The sequence below is a fragment of the Miniopterus schreibersii genome (genome assembly GCF_964146895.1).
Source record: "Miniopterus schreibersii genome assembly, chromosome: 1".
NCBI classification, from domain to species: Eukaryota; Metazoa; Chordata; class Mammalia; order Chiroptera; family Miniopteridae; genus Miniopterus; species Miniopterus schreibersii.
This window is the reverse complement of record NC_138101.1, coordinates 119,093,948-119,118,263: the sequence shown is the minus strand read 5'-3', so window position 1 is coordinate 119,118,263 and position 24,316 is coordinate 119,093,948. Positions and strand designations below refer to the sequence as shown.

Genomic DNA, 24,316 nt, shown 5'->3' with positions numbered 1-24,316 from the left:
CAGAAGAGAGTGCCATGAAATTCTCAAAGTAATGAAAAGCAAGAACATGTAATCAAGATTGCTTTATCCAGCAAGGCTCTCATTTAAAATTGAAAGTGAAAGAAAAAGCTTCCCAGACAAAAAAAGGCTAAAGGAGTTCAGTACTATGAAACCAGCATTGCAAGAAATGCTAAAAGGACTACTCTAAGAAAAAGAAGGAATAATGACAGAAAGGTGCATTAGCATAAAGGGGAAAAATGGCATTAAATAAGTATATATCAATAGTTACCTTAAACGTAAATGGTCCATTCAAAAGACATAGGGTAGCTGAATGGCTAAGAAAACAGGACCCAAATATATGCTGTCTACAAGAGACCCACCTGAGAGCAAAAGACTCACACAAGCTAAAAGCGAAGGAATGGAATAAAATATTCCATGCAAATGGAAAGGAAAAGAAAGCTGGAGTAGCAGTTTTTATTTCTGACAAAATGGACTTCAAAATAAAAACTGTAACAAGAGACAAAGATGGTGATGTAACAACCAACCAACTACATAATACTAAAGGGGTCAATCCAACTGCAGGAAATAACCCTTATAAACATTTATGCACCCAATATAGGAGCACTTAAATATATTAAAAAATTTTGATAGACTTTAAGGGAGAGATTGACAGCAACACAATCATAGTGGGGGACTTTAACACCCCACTCTCAGCATTGGACAGATCATCAAGACAAAATGACAACAGGGAAACACAGATCTTAAGTGACTCACAAAATCTAATGGATTTAACTGACATTTACAGAACATTTCATCCCAAAGCAGCAGAATACACATTCTTCTCAAGTGCACATAGAACATTCTCAAAAACAGACCACATGTTAGTTTAGGGCACAAGGCAAGTCGCTACAAATACAAGAAGACTGAAATCATATCAAGCACCTTCTCAGATAACAATGCCATGAAACTAGAAATCAACCACTATAAAAAACTCAAAAATATTCAAACACATGGAGGCTAAATAGCATGTTATTAAACAATGAATGGGTTACCAATGAGATCAAGGAAGAAATCAAACACTTCTTGGAAAAAAATGAAAATGAACAGACAACAACCCAAAATCTATGGGACACAGTGAACGCAGTCCTGAGTGGAAAGTTCATAGCATTACAGGCCTATCTCAAGAAGTAAGAAAAAGCTCTACTGAACCATCTAACACAACTGAATGAACTAGAATGAGAACAGCAAGAAAAGCCCCAAGGAAGTAGAAGAAAGGAAATAATAAAGATCAGAGCAGAAATTAATGACATAGAGACTAAAAACATAATACAAAAAAATCATTGAAACCAAGAGCTGGTTGTTTGAAAAGATAAGTAAGATTGATGCACCTTTAGCCAGATTCACCAAGAAACTAAGAGAAAGGAACCAAATAAATAAAATCAGAAATGAAAGAGGCGATATAACAACCAACCCAACAGAAATAGAGAGGATCATAAGAATACTATGAGCAGCTATATACCAACAAACTGGACAACATGAGTGAAATGGACTAATTCCTAGAGTCATACAACCTTCCAAAGCTGAATCAGGAAGAGGCAGAAAACCTGAATGGGCTGATAACAACTAATAAAACTGAAGCTGTAATAAAAAAAAAACTCTCAAGAAACAAAAGTCCTGGACCAGATGGGTTTGCAGGCAAATTTCACCAAACATTCAAAGAAGAAGTAACACCTGTTCTACTCAAACTATTCTATAAAATTCAAGAGGAGGGAAAACTCCCAAACTTTTTATGAGGCCAGCATCATGCTAATCCCAAAACCAGATAAAGGCACTACAAAGAAAGAAAATTACAGGCCAGTATCCCTGATGAACATAGATGCTAAAATCCTCAACAAAATACTAGCAAACCGGATCCAACAATACATTAAAAAGATCATACACCACAACCAAGTGGGATTTATTCCAGGGATGCAAGGCTGGTATAACATCTGCAAATCAATAAATGTGATACGTCTCATAAACAAAATGAAGGACAAAAGTCATATGATCATATCAATAGATACAGAAAAAGCATTCGACAAAATCCAGCACCCATTTCTGATAAAAACTCTCAGCAAAGTGGGAATAGAGCGATTATACCTCAACATAATAAAGGCCATATATGACAGACCTACCAACAACATCATACTCAATGGCAGAAACTAAGACCATTTCCCCTAAGAACAGGAACAAGACAGGGGTGTCCACTTTCACCACTCTTATTCAACACAATACTGGAAGTTCTTGCCACAGCCATCAAACAGGAAGAAAACATAAAAGGTATCCAAATTGGAAAGGAGAAAGTAAAACTCATTATTTGCAGATGACATATTATACATAGAAAACCCTAAAGACTCCATCAAAGTACTACTAGATTTGATAAACATATATGCACCCAATATAGAAGCACCTAAATATATAAAAAATTTCTTGATGGACTTTAAGGGGGAGACTGACAGCAACACAATCATAGTGGGAGAATTTAACACCCCACTAGCTGGATACAAAATCAACTTGCGGAAATCAATGGCATTCTTATACACCAACAATGAACTTTCAGAAAGAGAAACTAAAAAAAAGTACCATTTACCATTGCAACTAAAAAAATAAGATACCTAGGAATAAACTTAACCAAGGATGTAAAGACCTGTACTTGGAAAACTATAGGACACAGAAAAAAGAAATAGAGGAAGATATAAACAAGTGGAAGAATATACCATTTTCATGGATTGGAAGAATTAATATTAAAATGCCCATACTACCTAAAGCAATTTATAGATTCAGTACAATTCCTATTAAAATACCAACAGCATATTTCACAGACCTAGAACAAACATTTCGAAAATTTATATGGAACCAAAAAAGGCCCGAATAGCTGCAGCCATCTTCAGAAAAAAGAACAGAGTGGGAGGGGTCACTTTACCGGGTATCAAACTGTACTACAAAGCTGCTGTTATCAAAACAGTTTGGTATTGGTACAACACCAGACATAGACCAATGGAACAGAACAGAGACCCCAGAAATAGACCCATGCCATTATGGTCAGTTAATATTTGACAAAGGAGGCAAGAGCACACTATGGAGTAAAGACAGTCTCTTCAATAGGTGGTGCTGGGAAAATTGGACAGCTACATGCAAGTAAAATGAAACTAGATCACCAACTTTTACCATACACAAAAATAAACTCAAAATGGATAAATGACTTAAGTGTAAGTCACGGAACTATAAAAATCCTGCAAGAAAACATAGGCAGTAAAGTCACAGTCATCTCGCATAGTGGAATTTTCACTGTTACATCTCCTAGGGTAAGAGAAACAAAAGAAAAAATAGACATATGGGACTACATCAAACTAAAAAGCTTCTGCACAGCAAAAGAAAACAGCCTCAAAATACAAAGGAATCCCACAGTCTGGGAAAACTTATTTGCCAAGGATGTGTCTGATAAGGGGCTATTTTCCAAAGTGTACAAAGAACTCATACTACTCAGCAAGAGGAACACAAACAATCCAATTAAAAAATGGGTAAAGGACCTGAATAGATATTTTTCCGAAGAGGACATACAGATGGCCAAGAGACATATGAAAAAATGCTCAACATCAGTAATCATCAGAGAGATGCAAATTAAAACCACAATGAGGTATCACTTCACAACTGTAAGAATGGCTGCCATCAACAAATCAACAAACGACTTGTGCTGGCAAGATTGTGGAGAAAGGGGAACCCTAGTACACTCCTGGTGGGAATGCAGACTGGTGCAACCACTATGGAAAACAGCATGGAGTTTCCTCAAAAAATTAAAAATTGACCTGCCTTTTGACCCAGTGATCCCACTGTTAGGAATATATCCTAAGAAGCCAGAAACACCAAAAAGAAAGAATATATGCACCCCTATGTTCATAGCAGCACAGTTTATAATAGCTAAGATCTGGGAACAGCCCAAGTGCCCATCAGAGTGGACAAAAAAGCTGTGGGACATTTACACCATGGAATACTATGCAGCTATAAAGAAGAAGGATCTTTTACCCTTTGGGGCAGCATGGAAGGTCCTGGAGAATATTATGCTAAGTGAAATAAGCCAGGCAGAGAAAGACAAACATCACATGATCTTGCTTATATGTGGAATCTAAAGAACTTAATAAACTGATGAACAGAAATGATTCAATGACATGGAAGTGGGGATCAGACCGATGAATCTTAGAAGGATGGAGGGGGGCAGGTGGGTGGAGCGGGAGCAATTAACCAAAGAAGTTGTATGCATATATGCACAACCCAAGGATATGGACAATGGTGTGGAGAGGGACTGGGGAGGGGGGTGGGATGGGGTGGAATTGGTCATTGGGGAGAAAAAGGGACACCTGTAATATTTGAACAACAAAAAAAATTGTAATATACCTTCACCAAAAATATAAATAAAAAATAATGTAGGAAAAAATAAGAAACCATATATTCACCAAGTTTTTGTTGCATTATTTTCAAATACAAACATTGGAAGTAACTTAAAGTCTAGTAAGGGAGTGGTAATATAAACTGGTACATCCATGCAGTAGACTACTATAGAGCTATAAAAAAGAATAAAATCTTTCCTGCTATGTTGTGATCTCCAGGGTAACTTACATTTAAAAAGGAAGGAGGAGACATCCTGTGATCTCCGTGACAGAAACGGGAAATAAGCTTATTTAAAAAAAAAACAAAACAACACTGAGAAAAATTCTTGCTAATTGTGTAACTTTTATTCCCTTTCCTTTAACGGGCAACCAAAACACATATTAAGATGATGTATGGGTAATAAGTTAATGAGTTGGCATTTCATACAGTTTCCAATGAAATGCTAAATGTTCATATTTTGCTTTGGAATTAATTTATGAAAGCTTTGTCATTTTTTGGTGCTTTGTGTGTAGTATATAAATTGCTGTTGCATTTCTTTTGATCCTTACAATGTTTTGAGTTCAGCAATATAGGAATTATATCTGTCTTTTGTGTCAGAAGACAGGCTCTGAGTGGTGTAAATTGAATTATCCAAGGTTTGAAAAATCAGGCTTGATAGAGCAGGAATGTAAATTCCACATATATGGGACATGGGAATAGAATTTATAGAATGACACAACATGTAATCAGCTTTGGTGATAGTGCGTTTTTTCACACACCCGATTTTTGTGTGTATTAAAGTATTTAAACTTTAGAGTTAAAACAGTAAGATTACATAATGTGAGATGAAATTGAGGTAAGTTGCTACTAAGGAATATTCTTAAAAGTCCAAGATAACGAGCAAAGTACTTTTTAAAAATAAAGGAAGAAAGGTGTACTTCACTATATGAAATGTCACGTCTCTGTCACAGTCATTAAAATGACTTCAGCGTGCCTGCCCAGGCGTGGCTCAGCGGTTGAACGTTGACCTAGGATCCAGGCGATAGGGGTTCGATTCCCGGTCAGGGCACATGCCCAGGTTGCGGGCTAGGCAGCCGATCAATGACTCTCTCATCATTGATGTTTCTCTCTCTCTCCCTCTCCTTTCCTCTCTTTGAAATCGATAAAGATATATTTTTTTTAAAAAGTGGATTCTTTAAAAAAAAATTAAAGTAAAATAAAATGGGTTCAACATTAAAACAAGGCAATACTGAGATCCAAGGTGAGGCAGCTACAGAAGTGGTTTGGAAGCCAGAATTAGGATGGTCAGAGGCTAGGAAGCTAGAAGCAAGGCTCAAGGAGCAGAAGACTCGGGGACACAGAAGCATGCTCTGTGCCCTTTGGTGAGGCAGCCAGCTCAAGGCCATCCGGTAGGAGTCACCTGACTGGGGTGGATAGTGTGGTCTCAAGAGAGAGAAAATCATTAGTGTATATGGTTATTGTTAGACTCTAAATTTGTGTTATGGGCCACAAAACTAATACAATGTATAGTAAATACAATGTATAGTATAGGGGATAGAGCAGTTCAATAAATGCAGGAAACCTTAAGTAAACAGGTACCAAGCAGTTGGCCCAGAAACTGCTGATATTTCTGTTTAATTGGAATAAATTGAAATCAGTGTCTTTCTGAAAAATGCTTAAAACCATTCTATAAAATAGTGGTGCAGTATTTGTGATTAGCAAAAAGTACAAGTTATATATAAAACTGTTGTAGGCTATAAACATTAAATATTTTATAAAAGCCTCATGCAAATTGACAACATTAGGGCCTAGTGGATATAGTACATGCAAATGATAGGCAACTCACCAAAGTGAAAATAACACTGTTAACTGTGGTCAAAGAAGTGCAAATTAGAGACACCATGAGGTTCCTCATTCACATAACTGATTTTTTTTTAAGTATGCAAAAACTAGGGTAGAAGCTAAAATGGTATGCTTTGCAGCATTACACACTAATATGCCCTCACTTTTTTTGGAAAGCCACTTAGTTTTATATATTGAGCCATAAAAACAATGTAACCTTTGGTCTAGTCATTTTATTTTAAAGAGCTTTTCTAAGGAGGTTTAAAAGATTGTTTAAATAAACACTATATATGTGAAGATTTTTTTTGACAATATTATAAGAATAGAACTTTGTAAGTACCTAAACCCCAATAGGAGTTTGGCTAAGTAAAGTATAGGAATAACACTTGATAGCTGATTTTGTATCCATTAAACAGTAAATATGCTGCATGTTAAAAAAAAAATCTAAAAATACTTAAAATCTTTTAAAGAGAAGTATTGATTTGTATAACCAGAGTCACAGAGTAAAAAATCAAGGTACTCCTTGATTCAGGAATTACATGTTCTTCTCAGAACTTGTCTCAGTTCTGCTACCCTGTTGATTTCTCCTGAGAAAGCTTTCTTCTCAAGCTGGCAAAGGGAGCATCCACAGCCCCAGATGACCTAAGGATCCCAGAGCTCACCTCTGCCTTTCTCTTAGGTTCTTGGGAGGTGCCAGGCCAGCTGTGAGTCATTGGCCAGCCCTGGGTCATGTGCCTGCCCTAGAACTTAGGTGTAGGGTAGGGGCAGTTTCAACTTTTTTGTTTGTTTGTTACTTGAGCTAATTTTGATGTGTTTCTGCATGTTGTCATTTCTTTTATACCAGCCTTCTTGATTTTCGATTTTTGTATTTAGAGCCATAGCAGCACATCTTGGTTTGTGTGTGTGTGTGTGGAAGCCTGCTTCTTCTTTGATTCAAATACACTCTTTTTTCCTGGGCTTCCCATTGAAAATTTTAATTAAACTATATCATGCCATAGACACCGATATATAATATGGCTACTTCTGCAGACATTTGTTCTTATTTTTTATTCAAATGCAATATGTTTGCTTTACTTTTGGTAGGAATTAGTCTTGAATTTTTTCAGAAGTCTGAGGTTAAAGGCTGCATCTCACTTTGTGCACAACTGAATTAATTTATTTTTCTAAATAGCTACTAGCATGTCTCATTTTTCAAATATGTGGGAAAAAACCTTTAAAATAATTTTATGGGGTTTTTACATTAAAATGTTAACATAAGATATATTCAAACCTGTGAAGAATTTTTGTGAGTTTATTTGAGCCAAACTGTTGACATGTGCTGAGAAGCAGAATCTCAAAGGATTGAGATAATGCTCTGGAGAATGGCAGTTCGGCACCTTGTTTTATGCATTACAGTCAAGGAGGAGACGTAAGTGGGTTACATGAAATCCTTTGGTGATAGATCAGGGAGGCAGGAGAAAACAAAGTGGGGAAACCTCTGGGATTGGATAAAAAATAAAATGATACTTAGGTGGGTACAGGACAATTAACAATCAACAACTCGTTAACAATGAGGGGATTTGTGGTCTCCACAGAATAGTTCATGTGTTTTGAGGGGTCCAGAAAAAGGAAAATTACTTTGACATTCCAATGATGTTATCGTAGATGCAAAAAGACAATAGACAGGCTCAGTTAAGGTAAAGACTAACCTTTGTCAGGGAAGATACTGGCCTAGGACATGACTGCCCACCATAAACTGCTTTTTAACTTAAAAAGTTTTAATTGCACACCGTCCTTTGTGGTTAATTTAGGTCTCTGAGTTTGCGAGGCTGCCAGGAAGGCCTTCCCTGAGCTAGTCAGGTTAGCATGTGGCCCCTTTTCATCCACAAAAATGTTGAATAGAATAGTTCCTACAAAAGCAATTTAATAAACTTGAAATTTAGTGAAGGAATTTTCTTGAAGAACAGGGCAATTGGTTTAGTTATTTAAATTTCTAGTGTTGGCAATACTTTCAAAATGGATGGCTCAGATGTCTTTTAAACCAGGAAGTCCCAAATGATGTTGGTGGAAGATTCTAGCTGTATTACTGGGAGGGGAAAAGGGTTCTAGGTATAAACCTGTGACATGATGTGTTAGACTTTATTCATTATTAGACTGCTTAGTTTTAACACAGCAGTGAGCATTTTGCTTCTCTAAAAACCACGGATATGGTTTATTTATATTTGACCTCTAGATACCCTTTTAAAAAATAGAACCATTATGTGATTTGGAAAATATTGCCTTAACCATTACTCTATCAGGATCTTGGTCCACTTTCTTACAAGATTGGTTAAGTGGTTTGAGATGGTCATTACTAAGGAATATCATAGGGTTTGTTTTTTAAAAGTGATGCCTTTTTATTCCATATAGTGGCAAACTTTATGTTATTAAAATTCAAGTACCTGTTTTGTGTAGTTGAAGATTATCCCACCTTGGTGCAAGGTGGACTGCAGGCAGACCTACCTTTATATGGCTACAGCAAATTTCATTTTTACAAGCAGCCCAATGATCAGGTCCAGAAAGTATTCTTATTGAAGTCCCAAATTAATCGTGTGGCATGGAAGGAAGAAGTGAGTTTAGCTTTGGAATTTGAGGGTGTTGGGGGTAGAGATGTTGATCGTGCTCTGTTGACCTGATTGTGAAAGGGGGAGGGCATATAATAGGAATAGGACCATAGCTGTTTAATGATTATTCACCTTACTAACTGCAGATAAAGAAATTTTCCTACAGACCCTAGGAAACTAGAGGATGTGCTGCAAGAAGAAAAACAGAGCTGTAAAAAGATGAGACACCTTGGGGCCTGGATGGGCCCATTGCTCAGAAAAGAAAATGCATTTCAAGAACAGACAAAGGGCAGGATGCATTTTGATTTGGTTGCTGTGCCTAGAGCCTAACCCCACCCCTGGAGTTTACCTCAGGAATGCTGACTATTCTCAGATCCCAGGAACTGGCAGAACTGGGTTTTAACACCATTGAAAGTCAACCACCTTGTTATGGGACTTCAAGATCTTGGAAGGAGACACAGGGACCACAGACCTGCAGCCATCCTTCCACACGCACCCCTCCCCCCTTGCGTGCAGCCCTATATAACCAGCCAGGTAATAAGGGAAGGGCAGAGCAGATTTTATGTGGACAAATCCCACTGCTCTCCCATTTGCCGGCAAAAATGGAATAAATGCTCATACTTGATTCAACCTTGTCTCTGCTTAATTGGCTGAAGAAGCAACAGGCAGCCTGGACCCATTGTGTTCAGTTTCAAGGGCAAAATTAAAAAATCACTTTGATGAAAGTGCTGAATGTCACTATCATGAAAGTGTTCCTGTAGATTAGCGCATTGAGCTCTTAGGCTGTCTTTTAAAATGTGCCGTGATGAATAGCCCCAAGTAAGCCTCTGCTAACTAAATTCATTTTCTGAATGGAGTTAGAATTAGCCTAAATGTGTAAAGAACACTTGGCAAAAACAGCTCACTTGCTTTGGGCATATTTGATATATTAGTTAATTGACCACAGTGTAACTTGGTTCTTGAGACTGTTTCTGGAATGCACTAGTAAGATCAGCATAAAAGAGAGTGACTGTATTTCTAATTGATAAGTAGAAGTGGGAAAGCACTTATTTGATTCATAGGTTATTTAGGTGTAAGTTAAAAGAAAGTCTAGGACATAGCCTGGTTTTATTCCACATGTATTGAATGATTCTACAAGTTTGAATTTTCCCAATCGCATTTTTATATTGTTGCCTTTACTAAAATTGGCTTGTTAGCATTACTTAAAAACTCTTCCCAACCAGATTTTAAGTGATTAAAATTGCTGTGTAGCTATTTTTTAAATTATGTATTTTTCTACTCAACTAAATTAGTATCTCTTTAATGTTCTCTTCTTCCTATACAGAGTTGGCTTCAGACTTAATACCTTCCGACCATCCGAGGGCAAGCACACTTTTCCTGGAGAAATCTCAAGTGGATGGTAAGTCAAGATAGGATTTAGGTCACAGTTAGGTTTTTATTTGAACAAATCAAAAAAATCGGTTGTTTATATATGAGGGTTAAATATGTGATTTTGGCTTTATTTTACATAGTGCTCAACCAAATGATCATATATCATATCTAGAACTTTTAAGCTATTCAAAACTCTTTCATTCTGATATAATGCTGCCAGGGTGCATCAGAGCAAAGAGAGCCACGTGGGGTTTCCCAGAAGCTTAGCCTCAGCTTCTGAAACTAGCGTCAATTTCCTGTGTCCTGTTTGTTTTAGGATAAGAATAAAAACTGTAGGATTTTAAGACTTTTGCTTGCCTGCTTATTTTCCTTAATGTTATGTTATGTGCTCAGAAAGGCATACTGATCAAGTCTTTCAGTTGATTATGACAGCAGAAGCACATGAAGGGAAGGTTCCATTTTATTTGAAGCAATGCGGCAGAGTAAAAAATGGGGGTTTTCACGTGTTTTAATGGTATGTGTGCATTTTGACTACCTGGAGCTGATCATTTTTTGTTAGGACTGCTGCATTTCTGTTTTTTCCAGAGCCATGGGCTGCTCACATGGAGAGAGAGGGTGCTGACAGTAAAGGAAAATCTATCCCATGCCCCTCTCTTCAGTCCTAAGGAATGTGTGTCTATGGTGCCCGTCCCACATTAAAGGAGGCAGTGTGGGAAACTAAGTTCAGCCCAAGACCCTCTTTGGAGCTTTTCTTTTTCTTCTGATCTTTGTTAGAACAAAAGGATTTTGTGTGTTGTCCATATGTTTAGTTATGTTAGCCACACTCATTTTAAAATTTAAATTAGATCGGTTCCTTTGCAACTGAGTAAAGCCCCATCTGTTTGTTTGTTTGTTTGTTTGTTTGTTTATTTTTTAATCCTCACCTGAGGATATTTTTTCCCTTGCTTTTCAGAGAGAGTAGAAGGGAGAGAGAGGGAGAAACATCGATGTGAGAGAGACATATCGATTGGTTGCCTTTTGCATACACCCCAACTGGGGATTGAGCCTGCAATCCAGGTACGTGCCCTTGGCTGGAATCGAATCCAGAACCGTTTAGTCTGCGGGCTGATGCTGTAACCACTGAGCCAAACTGGACAGGGCAAGACCTATTTATTTTTTTTGAGTAAGGTATTCTAGTTGATTACCAGTAAGTGGTTCAGGATGCTTCCAGGTGCCTGGCCAGAAACTGGTTCTTAGAGCAGTCAACCGTTAGATCCTCGTCATTCAAGTAAAATGGGTATAAATGTAGAAATAGAAACTATGACTAAGCAGTGGTTCAGAAATGCAACAGTTAAACTTGTTTATTAGCTGTTTCTCACCTGGCCTAATTCACTTTGCCCTTTTCTTCTGTACATGGAGAGACTTTTATTTGTACCTAATACAGAATATCTGTGAGGTCAAACAAGTAAAACTTAGTTTTAAGATTTTACTTTATGGGACTCATCTTGCCAGGTGATTTAAATTATAAATTTTGTTGGAAATCATAAAAGAAATGGAATAAAATATTGTCTTATTTTGTATGTTGGTAACCTTTCAGGTAATCAGTAACTTTTCTTTTCCTATGGCATTTATATCAGCATTGATCAGTGACTTTTTTTTATTCTTAGTGCGAGGAAAGAGAAGAAAGAACTATTCATACCATGTAAGTAAACAGTTAAAAACTTAATAATTTGAATGAAAAGAAACTAATAATTTGAACTAAAAATTGTCTACCATGATTTTTAAAATATGTAATGGACCCAATATCATTAGCATGGACCTTTATTGGTAGATTTTCTAAATCTCTTCTATTATCTTAGTTATCAAACTTACATATTCAGGAAAGTTTTTGGCTTAATAATGCCCATTTATTTTTTAAGGGGTTCTAACCTTTAAGTTAAATTTCAGTAACATGGTTGATGTATAAAGATCTGCCTTTTTTGCCTTATTTTTTAATTTTGTTTTTCGACAAAACGAACAACAATATAATAGTTAAGTCGGTTTTTAGCACTGTCTATTGACTTATTGTCACAGCAGCTGAAAGCTTAGCTTTCTCACTCCAGCATGGCCTTATTTCCCTTCCTCTGTCCCCTCAACATGTATCATGGTTTTTATTAAATCAGAATTAATGTTTACATTATTATGACTATGTAAATATTTTTTACCTCTGAGCCATATAGTTCTCTGGCTGTGCCTCTTTATTGTATACTCTTCATTCTTTCTCTCAAATATTACTGAAATTTGAGCACTTCTCCAGGATAATCCAAACCCTCTTCCTTATCACCATGATCTCAGGTAGCGAAATGCAGCAAGTAAGCTGGTCTCCCTACTTTCAAAAATAACTTTTTTGGTACCTAATTATCTAGTAATTTGTCAGAGAAAGATTACTGTCAGACAGAAATACTACACTTATGCTACATTAACATAGTACCTAAGTCCTCATTTTTGTGTGTGTGGAATTAATTTTTTGACTATATTCACTTCCTGTTTTCTAACAGCTTTTTTTTTTTTTTTTCCAGAAAATTTTTCACAGGCCTGTCAAAAATATTTTCCATTTACTAAATACATTTGTTCCATTTTTTATTGGAAGCAATCTTCCCCAGCCTTTTGTTATCCTAGTCTAGTATAGAGCTATTCCTGGTTTTTTTTGGCATATTTCTTTAAAGTCATCTGCAGCAAGTAAGCTGGATTGGATTGGATCCCCTATGTCTTAAATCAGTGATTTTCAACCTTTTTCATCTCATCGCACGCATAAACTAATTACTAAAATTCTGCAGCACAAGAAAAAATATATCTTTTGCTGATCTGACAAAAAATTGGTATAATTTTAATTCATTCACACTGGACCTCTATTATTATGTTGGCTGTTGTCATTTTTTTATTTGACAATCTAAGGGAAAAGAGGCCAGTGCCCCTGACTAAATAGTCAGGTATTCCATGTTTCGAAAATTCTTGTGGCACACCAGGGCACCATGTGGTACACTGGTTAAAAATTGCTGTCCTAGGTTGTATATTTTCCTCTGTCTTGTTACACTCCGTTGTTTTACTGGAGCACTTTTTCCTGGGAAAGGATACATGGGCAGAAATTTTTTAGAGATATAGCTTCTCTGAAATGCCTCCTATTTAATAAAGTATAGAATTCTAGGTTGAAATTTATTTTTGCAGTTCTAAAGACATTTCTATAGTTTTCTTATTTCGCAGTGTTGCTCTTAAATCTGTTGACATTGGATGATACATTGTATATTACCAATTTTAGTAATTTCCCCCATCCCTTTCTTCTCTGGAAACTTTTAGAACCTTCTCTATTCCTAGGATTCTGAAATTTTATGTTTTAGTATGTACCTTTTCATTTTGTTGCCATTAAGACTGCAGGTCTTATCTACTTTCAGGGAATTGGTTTTGTTAATCTTCACCCGAGGATATTTTTTCCATAGATTTTTAGAGAGAATGGAAGAGAGGGAGGAAGGGGGAGAGAGACACAGAGACAGAGAGAAGAAAGCCACATCGATGTGAGAGACATCAATTGGTTGCCTTCCAGTGTGCCTGGTTGGGGTCTGGGATCCAACCTGCCATCCAGGTAGTGACCTTGACCGGGAATCCAACCCGAGACCCTTTGGTTCACGGGCTGATGCTCTGACCACTGTACCACACCAAACAGGGAGGGAATTTTTTTGTTTCTTTTATATATTCTTTATTCCTTCTTTTTTTCTAGTATTCCCATTACTCAGAAGTTGGAAGTCTTAGACCAGTATTCCTGCACAAATCTAAATGTTTTCCCCTCTTATTTTCCATTTTATCTTTTTCTATTTTCTGGAGATTTCCTTGACTTTATGTTCCAACCCTTCTATAATTCTTTGTTTTGTCTATCTTGTTTTTAATTTATAGTGTTCTCATATATCCTGACATTCTTTTTTATAGCATTTCATTCTTTTACCAATACAATTTTTTGCCTTTCTGAGGTTAAAAATTTTTTTAAGTTTCTGTTTGCTCCTGAATGTTATCACTCCCATTAATTTTCTTTTCTTTTTACGCAATAGTTTTATTTTACATAGGACAACTTATTTGCTGACACCATAGATTCTAAGTTGCTCTATTAAAGTAATCACTAATAAAATGTGATGTTCTTAGCATGTAGATTTTAGGAAGTGTTTTCAACTTACTTTTTTTATGAGTTCAAATTTTTATTCTTTTTTAAATTCATTGGGGTAACATTGATTAATAAGATTATATAGGTTTGAAGTGTACATTTCTATGATGCATGATGGGTATATTGCATTGTGTGCCCACCACCCAAAGTCAAATCATCTTCCCTCACCATATATTTGCCTCCCTTTACCCTTTACTACTCCCTCACCCCCTTCCCTCTGGTAACCACCATACTGTTGTGTGTGTCTATGACTTTTAGTTTTATATCCCACATATAAGTGAAATAATACTGTTCTTAGCTTTTTCTGCCTGACTTATTTCGCTTAGCATAATAATATCCATGTTGTTGCCACGATAGTCTTGAGAAAGAAGAACAAAGTTGGAGGGATCACAATACCAGATACCAAGTTACATTTGATTACAAAGCTACAGTAATCAAAACAGCCTGGTACTGGCATAAGACAGACATATAGATCAGTGGAGCAGAACAGAGAACCCAGAAATTGACTCATGCCATTATGGTCAATTAATATTTGACAAAGGAGACAAAAACATACATTGGAGTAATGACAGTCTTTTCAATAAATGGTGTTGGGAAAATTGGACAGATACTTGCAAAAAAAAAAAGAAACTAGACCACCAACTTACACCATACACAAAAGTAAATTCAAAATGGATAAAAGACTTAAATGTAAGATGTGAAATCATAAAAATCCTAGGGGAAAACATAGGCAGCAAAATCTCAGACATCTCTCATAGCAATATGTTTGCTGATACATCTCATTGGGCAAGAGAAACTAAGGATAAAATAAACAAATGGGACTGCATTAAAATAAAAAGCTTCTGCACAACAAAAGAAACCATCAACAAAACAAAAAGGGAGGCCACTGTATGGGAGAACATATTTGCCAACGACACGTCAGATAAAGGGTTAATAACCAAAATATATAAGGAACTTATACAACTTAACAAAAGGAAGACAAACAATCCAATTAAAAAATGAGCAACGGACCTAAATAGACACTTTTCCAAAGAGGACATACAAATGGCTGAGACACATGAAAAAATGCTCAACATTGTTAATCATCAGAGAGATGCAAATTAAAACCACAATGAGATATCACTTCACATGTGTCAGAATGGCTCCATCAACAAGTCAATGAACTACAAGTGCTGGCAAGGATGTGGAGAAAAGGGAACCCTGGTACACTGCTGGTGGGAATGCAGACTGGTGCAGCCACTATGGAAAGCAGTATGGAGTTTCCTCAAAAGATTAAAAATTGACCTGCTATTTGACCCAGTGATCCCACTTCTAGGAATGTATCCTAAGGAACCCCAAACATCAATCACAAAGAACTTATGCACCCCTATGTTCATAGCAGCACAATTTACAATAGCTAAGATCTGGAAACAGCCCAAGTGCCCATCAGTAGTTGAGTGGATAAAAAAATCTGTGGCACATTCACACCATGGAATACTATGCAGCTGTAAAGAGGAAGGATCTTTTATCCTTTGGCACAGCATGGAGGGAACTAGAAAGTATTATGCTAAGAGAAATAAGCCAGTCAGAGAAAGATAAGTACCACATGATCTCACTTATATGTGGAATATAATAAACAAAATAAACTGATGAACGAAATGGATCCAGAGACATAGAAACATGGAACAGACTGAGAGATCTCAGAGGGAAGGCGAGGGGAGGGGAGCGGGTAGGGAGAGATTAATCAAAGCATAACCCATGGACACAGACATTGGTGCGGGGAAAGCCTGGGGGTGGGATGGATGCGGGGTGGAGGGGATCAGTGGAGATAAAAAGGGGACATCTGTAATATTCTCAACAATAAAGATAAACTTAAAAAATAAATAAATAAAAGTAAATCTGTAATATTAAAAAAAAGAGAAGAAAAACAAAAGCAATAATGACTTTTATTTATAAAATGGAGCAAGGTGAAAAAGAGTCACTTCTCCCTTGGGGTCATGGCCAAGAGGGCATGGTCCAGGACAGTGCCCTGGAGGAGGGGACCAGTGGGTGCTGGACAAGCCTTGAGGCTGTTCGGGAGGGTCAAGCCACATTGGGAGAGTATAAAAAAAAGAAAGAAAAGAAAAGAAAAAAAAGAAAGACACTTTGGTTGTTTCCGTGTCTTGGCCACCATGAATAATGCTGCATGAACATAGGGGTGGGCATATCTTTGCAAATACATGTTTTCAAATTTTTTGGATAGATACCCAGGAGAGGAATTGCTGGGTCATATGGTAGCTCTATTCTTAATTTTTTGAGGAAACCCATACTGTTTTCCTCAAAAAAGTGGCTGCACCAGTTTGTATTTCCACAGCAGTGAGTGAGGGTTTCTTTTTCTCCACAACCTCTCCAACGCTTGTTAGATTGCTGTACCTGCCTTGTTGATAGTAACCATTTTGTTTTGATCTCTCTTACTTGTTGGCCTCCCTCAGATATGTGGTTGTCCCTGACTGTCTTTTGATACCTGATTGGAAGCACTAGGAGAGAGCAGAACTTTCGTTAACTGACAGGGCTTCACTGCAAGAACTTGGGGGCTGAATTCTGAGCCTGCCTTGGGTTCTATAAGACAAACTGGCTTTCTTATTCCTGTCCTAGCCACTCTCTTTAGGCACCAAGGTTGTGCTCCTCTCCTTTGTTCCGCCATGTCAGTTACCACTGATTTATGTCATCTTCAACTTTCAAACATTAAAAATGATCTGCTGTTTTTCTTATACTGTGTATAGCTTTTTTTTTTTTTTTTTGGCCTTTAATTCTAATGACATATCTCTGAAAGGAAGGAGAGCAGAAATAGATTTGTGGTTAGTCCACAGATCTCAAACTTATAGGTTCTAATTCAAACTTAGAACCTATATTTAAAGTATAAATCAAAGTTTAAACTTTTAATTCAATAAAATTAATAATATTAATTTAGGGAATATTTTTGGTTATACCTATAGTTAGCATACTCCACTTTTCTACTTAAGTCTTGGTTAAGAATTCTATTCAAACTATGCATTTTGCTATATTGTCCCATTTGTGTGCAACATAGATGGAGCAGTTTTCATTAATGCATAAAGTGTTAGAAATTTTTAGATGAATTAAAAATCATCAATTCTTAATATCCAAAATGTGTCTTGTGAAAAAGTAGAGAGAAAATAGTAAACTTCAGCTTTAGTTTTGGATGGTTTAAGATGAGACAGTGGGCACGATGGGTGGGGGCAGGATTTCAACAGGTACTTCACTTGATGGTAAGGTTTGGGTTGTCACTTATTAGACTTCTAGGTATGGTTAATTTTCCAGTCTTTGCTATTGAACTTGAAGTCTGCTAAGTAACCCCTTCCTTTTCCTGCAAAGATTGTAAAAGTCCATCTGTTCTGCCATTTGTGCTGAGTGAATGAAGATAGGGTTTTTGTCCCTGTGTATTCTAGTGACCAACTGAAATACCTATGAGCACTAAATTGTCAATAGTATTTTGACTCTTTGATTTTTTTTTTAATATTTGTGTTTTGTGTTTTTTAAATATATCTTTATTGATTTCAGGGAGAGGAAGGGAGAGGAAGAGAGAGAGAGCGAAACATCAATGATGAGAGAGTCATTGGTCGGCTGCCTCCTGCACGCCCCCAGCGGGGGACCGAGCCCTCAACCCGGGCATGTGCCCTGACTGGGAATCGAACCGCCATCTCCTGGATCCTAGGTCGACGCTCAGCCGCTGAGCCACTCCCATCTGGGTGATAAGTGTACTTTTTAATTGTTATGTTTGACAGTGTAGTTTACTGAGGTTGTAAACCAGCAATAGTAAGGTTTTAACCACAAAGAACAATTGTTTTAAATTTTCAAGCAAAATGAGGGGAAAGTAACTTTCTGGCAGCCAGTATATCCAGGCTTTGCTAGGAAGCTTAATTCTGCCACCCTCCAGTGGATACTGGATATTGGAAAGCTGGAATAATTGGAAGCAGGCCTGGACTGATGGCGAAGTGTACAGTGTTCTTTGGCTGGATCTAGCCAGTATACTGTATATTGTTGATTTACTAAATGAATCCTCATAGAGCTGTGAGCCCGTCTAATTAAAAATTTTCAATGTTTTAGCGCTACTATTTTCAAATATAAACCATTATACATTCATATTAGGAAAAAAAATTAAATAGAGGAAAATGGGAACAAATATCACCCAAAGCTTTACCAACTAGTCTATATTTTGGTGCATTTTTTCCTATTCTTTTTACTCCTTTTATATAGGTTTTGGTTATAATTGACTTTATTATGGTGCATTATATGCCATGTTACACCTGTATAGTACTGATCTTAAAATATAACTTTCCATTTAGAATAAAAGTATTTGAATGAGTTTTCATATTTTATGCTATATTTGTCTTTTTGAGATCCCAAAAGTAAATTACATGTTAACTTCATATCTTAAGAACATATCAGAGTTTTAGCTATAGTTAAAACATTTCTAGCTTGAAAAGTAGTGATTTTTTCCCCCCAAAATATGCCATCTGGAACTTTTGGTTAATAAGGAATAAGTAGCTTTGAAGTTAAAGATCTGAAACAGGCAAAATGATGTTTCCTATAATATAAAGATATTTCTGATTATTGGCTACTGGCAATTTTGAAATGCTCTGTATTTTCAAAGATTTCAGCTAGATTTTCTCCCTGTCCTATCTTTTGTGTATTTGTGTGGATACTGATGGGAAAGTTTGAGAGCATGATGAAAGCTATTTTATATTAATATGAGGAAGGTAGGCTCAGATGAATTCATTTATAAAAATACAACAAAACTGATATAGTAGGCAGTTAGGCAGACATGAACAGAGTAGGAACAATAGGCCAAGTATGTCACCAGGGTAGAAAGCTTCAGGTGCCTAGGGAGGGGCAAACTGGGAAACCAAGTATGTAAGGCGGGACCTCACTCCCAGTGTGACCTTTCCTCCCCTGGCATATCCATGATCACCCCTGACCTTTTATATCACTGGTCATGTGGTTCAGATCCTCCGCTGACCTTCCCTCGCCTAGTATATTGAGACCCTTAGAGGAGGAACAAGGAGGCCAGAGAACAGCCTCATGTGACTCCCAGGCAAGCCCTTGCGTGTCCCCTGCCTTAAGCATTAAGCCCTCAGGACAGTGAGGTTCTGACCTGCATCTAATAATCTTAGAAAAAAGCCTCAATCCTTTGACCACAGAGAGAAGAGTTTTGTTCAAACTAGAGATAACAGCTAGGCCTCAACTGTGTTTCAGTTCCAGGCCCAGAAAATCTGTAATGCTAGTGGGGGCAACACCATGGCTGGCATCAGGACCAGCTGCAGTGACTAATGAACACCTGTCCTGACACTGAACTGTCAGTGGAGAACACAACCCTGAGGGGACACACCTGGAAAGCTGATGAATATTCTCTTGAGATCCTCCCCTAAGACCTCCCCTAAAATTTCCTTTAGATAAAAACTCTTAAAATGAAGGACCCAAAGGAGGCAAGAGTATCCAATGGAGTAAGGACAGTCTCTTCAATAAGTGGTGCTGGGAAAATTGGACAGATACATGCAAAAGAATGAAACTAGACCACCAACTTTCTCCATACACAAAAATAAACTCAATATGGAAAAAGACTTAAATATAAGTCACGAAACCATAAAAATCCTGGAAGAAAACATAGGCAGTAAAGTCACAGACATCCCACGCAGTGGACTTTTCACTGATACAACTCCTAGGGCAAGAGAAACAAAGGAAAAAATAAACATATGGGACTACATCAAACTAAAAAGCTTCTGCACAGCAAAAGAAAACAGGCTCAAAATACAAAGGAACCCCACGGTCTGGGAAAACATATTTGCCAAGGATGAATCTGATAAGGGGCTAATTTCCAAAGTGTACAAAGAACTCATAGCACTCAGCAAGAGGAAGACAACCCAATAAAGAAATGGGCAAAGGACCTGAATAGACACTTCTCCAAAGAGGACATACGGATGGCCAAGAGACACATGAGAAAATGCTCAATGTCGCTAATCATCAGAGAGATGCAAATTAAAACCACAATGAGGTATCACTTCACACCTGCCAGAATGGCTGCCATCAACAAATCAACAAACAACATGTGCTGGCGAGGATATGGAGCAAGGGGAATCCTAGTACACTGCTTGTGGGAATGCAGACTGGTGCAGCCACTATGGAAAACAGTATGGAGGTTCCTCAAAAAATTAAAAATGGAGCTGCCATTTGACCCAGTGATTCCACTTCTAGGAATGTATCCTAAGAATCCTGAAACATTCATCAGAAAGGATATATGCACCCCGATGTTCATAGCAGCACAGTTTACAATAGCTAAGATCTGGAAACAGCCTAAGTGCCCGTCAGGAGATGAGTGGATAAAAAAGCTGTGGGACATTCACACCATGGAATACTACGCAGCTGTAAAGAGGAAGAATCTCGTACCCTTTGGGACAGTATGGATGGACCTGGAGAATATTATGCTAAGTGAAATAAGCCAGGCAGCGAAAGAGAAATATCACATGATCTCGCTTATACGTGGAATCTAAAGAACTTAATAAACTGATGAGCAGAATAGATTCAATGATATGGAAGCATAGTTGAGACTGACGAATGTCAGAGGGAGGGGGGAGAGGGGGTGGAGGGGGAGAGAGTAACCAAAGAATTTATATGCATATATGCACAACCCAAGGACACGGACAATGGTGGGGAGAGTGACTGGGGAGGGGGAAGGAATGGGGGGTGAAAGGGTCATTGGGGAGAAAAAGGGACATCTGTAATACTTTAAACAAAAGTAAAAATTATTAAAATAATAATAATAATAATAAAATGAAGGACCCGGTGCATGCGCTGTCTCCGGCACTCTCTTGCATGCGTGTTCTCTCTCTCTCTCCCTCTCTCCCTCTCTCCCTCTCTCCCTCTCTCCCTCTCTCCCTCTCTCCCTCTCTCCCTCTCTCCCTCTCTCCCTCTCTCCCTCTCTCCCTCTCTCCCTCTCTCCTTCTCTCCTTTCCCCTTTCCCCTTTCCCCAGGCATGTATATCCTTGCTTTCTTTCACCTAAGTTCCAAGGGCCCTTCTTTTGCCTCTGTAACTTATTTCCTGAGACCATGCAGCTCAGCTGACTCACTTCTTCTACTTCTCTAACTTTCTACATAAATTCTCTCATATAATTTGAGTTCTTGGCTCTAAATTCTTTCTCAGCAGAACTCAAGGACCAAGATCTAACATCTGGTGCCGTTTCACCACTGACAAAACCAAGCATATTAAAATTGTTGGTATTCTTTGATATTAAAGAATGCTACTATAACTTCCAACTACTTACAGTGACTGGGACTAGTTTTTGGTTTTACTTTAAAAGGATTGTCCTAACATAGTTTAGGCTATTTCCATATTTGATTATTGCTGTATTGTTGGGCTCTTTACAAATCAATAAATACTTTTAAAATAAATGAATACTTCTGAAGTGTTTCAAAGATATCTTATTCTCTAGAGGGTCTCAAAAATGTCCTGTCATCTCTCTAATGCCATCTCTCTAGATAAAATTTAATTTGTATCTGTAGTAAGATTCACTTTTCAGTTGTAATTTGTTTTAAATAATTTGTTGAAATTAAGTTGTCCCAGATTCTACGCTCAGCAGCTGGAGGCAAAAGAGGAGGAAAAGCCCTGCCTTCCCTAGAGAAGCTCACTTTCTATGAGGGGGATACCCTGCGAACAGTTGATACCGTATGACAAGTAGTAACTCAGATGTGTGAGTGTAGAGAAAGGGAGAAGTTTTGCAGGTACCTGCTGACAGGTATCCTGGAGGAAGACGGGAAGTGGGGGTAAGCTTGCGGGGGGTAAGGAGGAAGCAAAAGGCCTTGTAGTCAGAGAGAGCAGGGTGAGTGAGGCAGGGTTCTGATGAGTATCAAGTAACTTAGAGAATAGAATTACATAATAGAAATACTCCCTGAGGCGCTCATTTGAGTAAGGTAATGATAGTCTTATTTAAACATGAAGTGAGATAAATTCTCAGAGTTGATCTATCTGTGCTTTGGATGTGAAAGAACCTTAAAACAATGCTTTTATCCTCCAGGTAGGAAACTGAGGCCCAGAGAGCGCTGCCCCCTACCTTGTTAGCCATAGGCCAGCCCCAGCACACACAACACCTCTTGACTCAAATATATTTGTTTTGAACTAATATTTATTACTGACTTTCATTTACTTCAGTAAACTGCTCTTCCTTCAATATTATAGAAGGAATTATGTTTTAATGTAGAAAATATATAGTAGAAATAGAAATCTCAGCTGCTTTTCATTTCCTAAGGAAAAAACAATTCTGAAATCTTGTTTTAAATGTTTTACATTATTATAAAGGGAATTTATCATAGGTGTTTGCCAAGTTGGATTATAGGTACTATATCAAGGGCAGCATTTTATAATCCCTTCCTCAAATCTCATCATTGGAAGTTAGAGTATCTAATGGGTTTATCATAGAGCTGCACTGATATTGCACTAAAGCAGTTCATGGATTATAAGAACAATTTTAATGCTTAATTGTGTGACGTTTTAGCCAAGAAAACACACACTTTTATAGATTTAACTTACTGTGATATTTTCTTCTATAACCCTTCCCCTGCAGGTATCTCTAGGTCATCTTAATGAAAAGTATAGCTCATGCTCAACAATATTTTTAGATGACAGCACAATTTGCCAGCCTAATCTTAGGATCACCATGCAATGGTGAGTACAAATAGTTTGCCAGGGCTCAGTGACAGACCCCCTTATGCTAAAAGCATCCTACCCATATGTAATCTCATTTGATTGTCATTTTTGGTGATCAGGTTAAAAAACTGGTGTCAATTATGTATTGATTTCAATTTCCATTTTAATCTTAGAGTGGATGGAAGAAGGGAAAGCCAGTTAGCAAATAAATTATTTCCCTCAAAAGTATTCGTCTTTATTTGATGCATTACTGTTGTTGGACACAATTCAAGGAGAGGTGCTTTTCATTGACTGTTTCTAGAAAAAAAAAGTTTCTTTATGAGATACAGGCCTAAAACAATGTGTACTACTCTGGAAGCTACTCTTGGAGGAAGGAACAGCTTGTCCCCCACTGGCGCCAGAGTGTATCTGTATTTACATATAATTGGATTTTGTCAGATTTCCCACATTGTACTTTTTTTTTCCCTTCTCTATTTCTATATTAAAATTCACTTCTCCTTCCAGGAAAAATGCATCAAACCGGTCTTAAGGAACAACTTTTCAACTGAAGTTTTAATTTTATAGATGTATTAATTTAGCTATATATATATATATGTATATATATATGTATGTATATATATATATACATATATATATATGTGAATGCATTGCAAAGACACTTTATCAATCCACATATAAGGAAATCACAGCAGAAAAAGTGAGAGAGGTGAAGTTTTGGAAACAGTCACAGTCAGGTTTACTGAAGCAAATGTAACAGTGTCATGATGGTGAAAACTATTCATTAAGTTCTGTGAGCACCACATAGTCCACAATTGGAGATGCACTTTAAAAACACCCTAAGATGAAACTTTCAAACTATTTAATAGTGAAATAAAACCAAAATAGGATGTAGAGCTTCGTGAATCCCACTGGGTTGTCCAAGGAACATTATCAGTGTCTTCTGGCTGATTTTCCAGAACACAGGGGAATGCTACCTGGAAATATTAATATCCTCATTCTTAATGTTATTTTTCAGTCCTAAAAACATAATTTGTATATAAACTTAATTTGGTTTCTATTGTACCAACTTTTTTGCTAATTAAATTATCAGTAACTTGTACTTTAATTAAAAACAGCAAGTTCCCAATCATAATAATGTAACTTTCTTCTCTTACTTATAACAGCAGTTGAGATCAAATTGTGTTTCTGCAAAAATTGAGCCCCATCCCTCTCTAAAATCCTGAGCTTTGGAACCTATCGCACAATCACTAAATCTTTTTATTCAGCCAGGACACTAAATCCATGAGTAAAAAAACCACT

The 24,316-nt window shown here is 37.2% G+C and overlaps 1 protein-coding gene across 1 annotated transcript in view; it reads left to right on the top strand.

The window, feature by feature from the left end:
• The window catches only part of LOC308560616 (cyclin-Y-like protein 1), a 50,967-nt gene that overhangs the window by 8,598 nt on the left and 18,053 nt on the right, over positions 1-24,316 (top strand). The window contains exons 2-4 of the mRNA XM_081144672.1: positions 10,132-10,206; positions 11,825-11,859; positions 22,935-23,035. Of these exons, the coding sequence (XP_081000798.1) occupies positions 10,132-10,206; positions 11,825-11,859; positions 22,935-23,035 (211 nt within the window). The remainder of the gene's footprint in view (positions 1-10,131; positions 10,207-11,824; positions 11,860-22,934; positions 23,036-24,316) is intronic.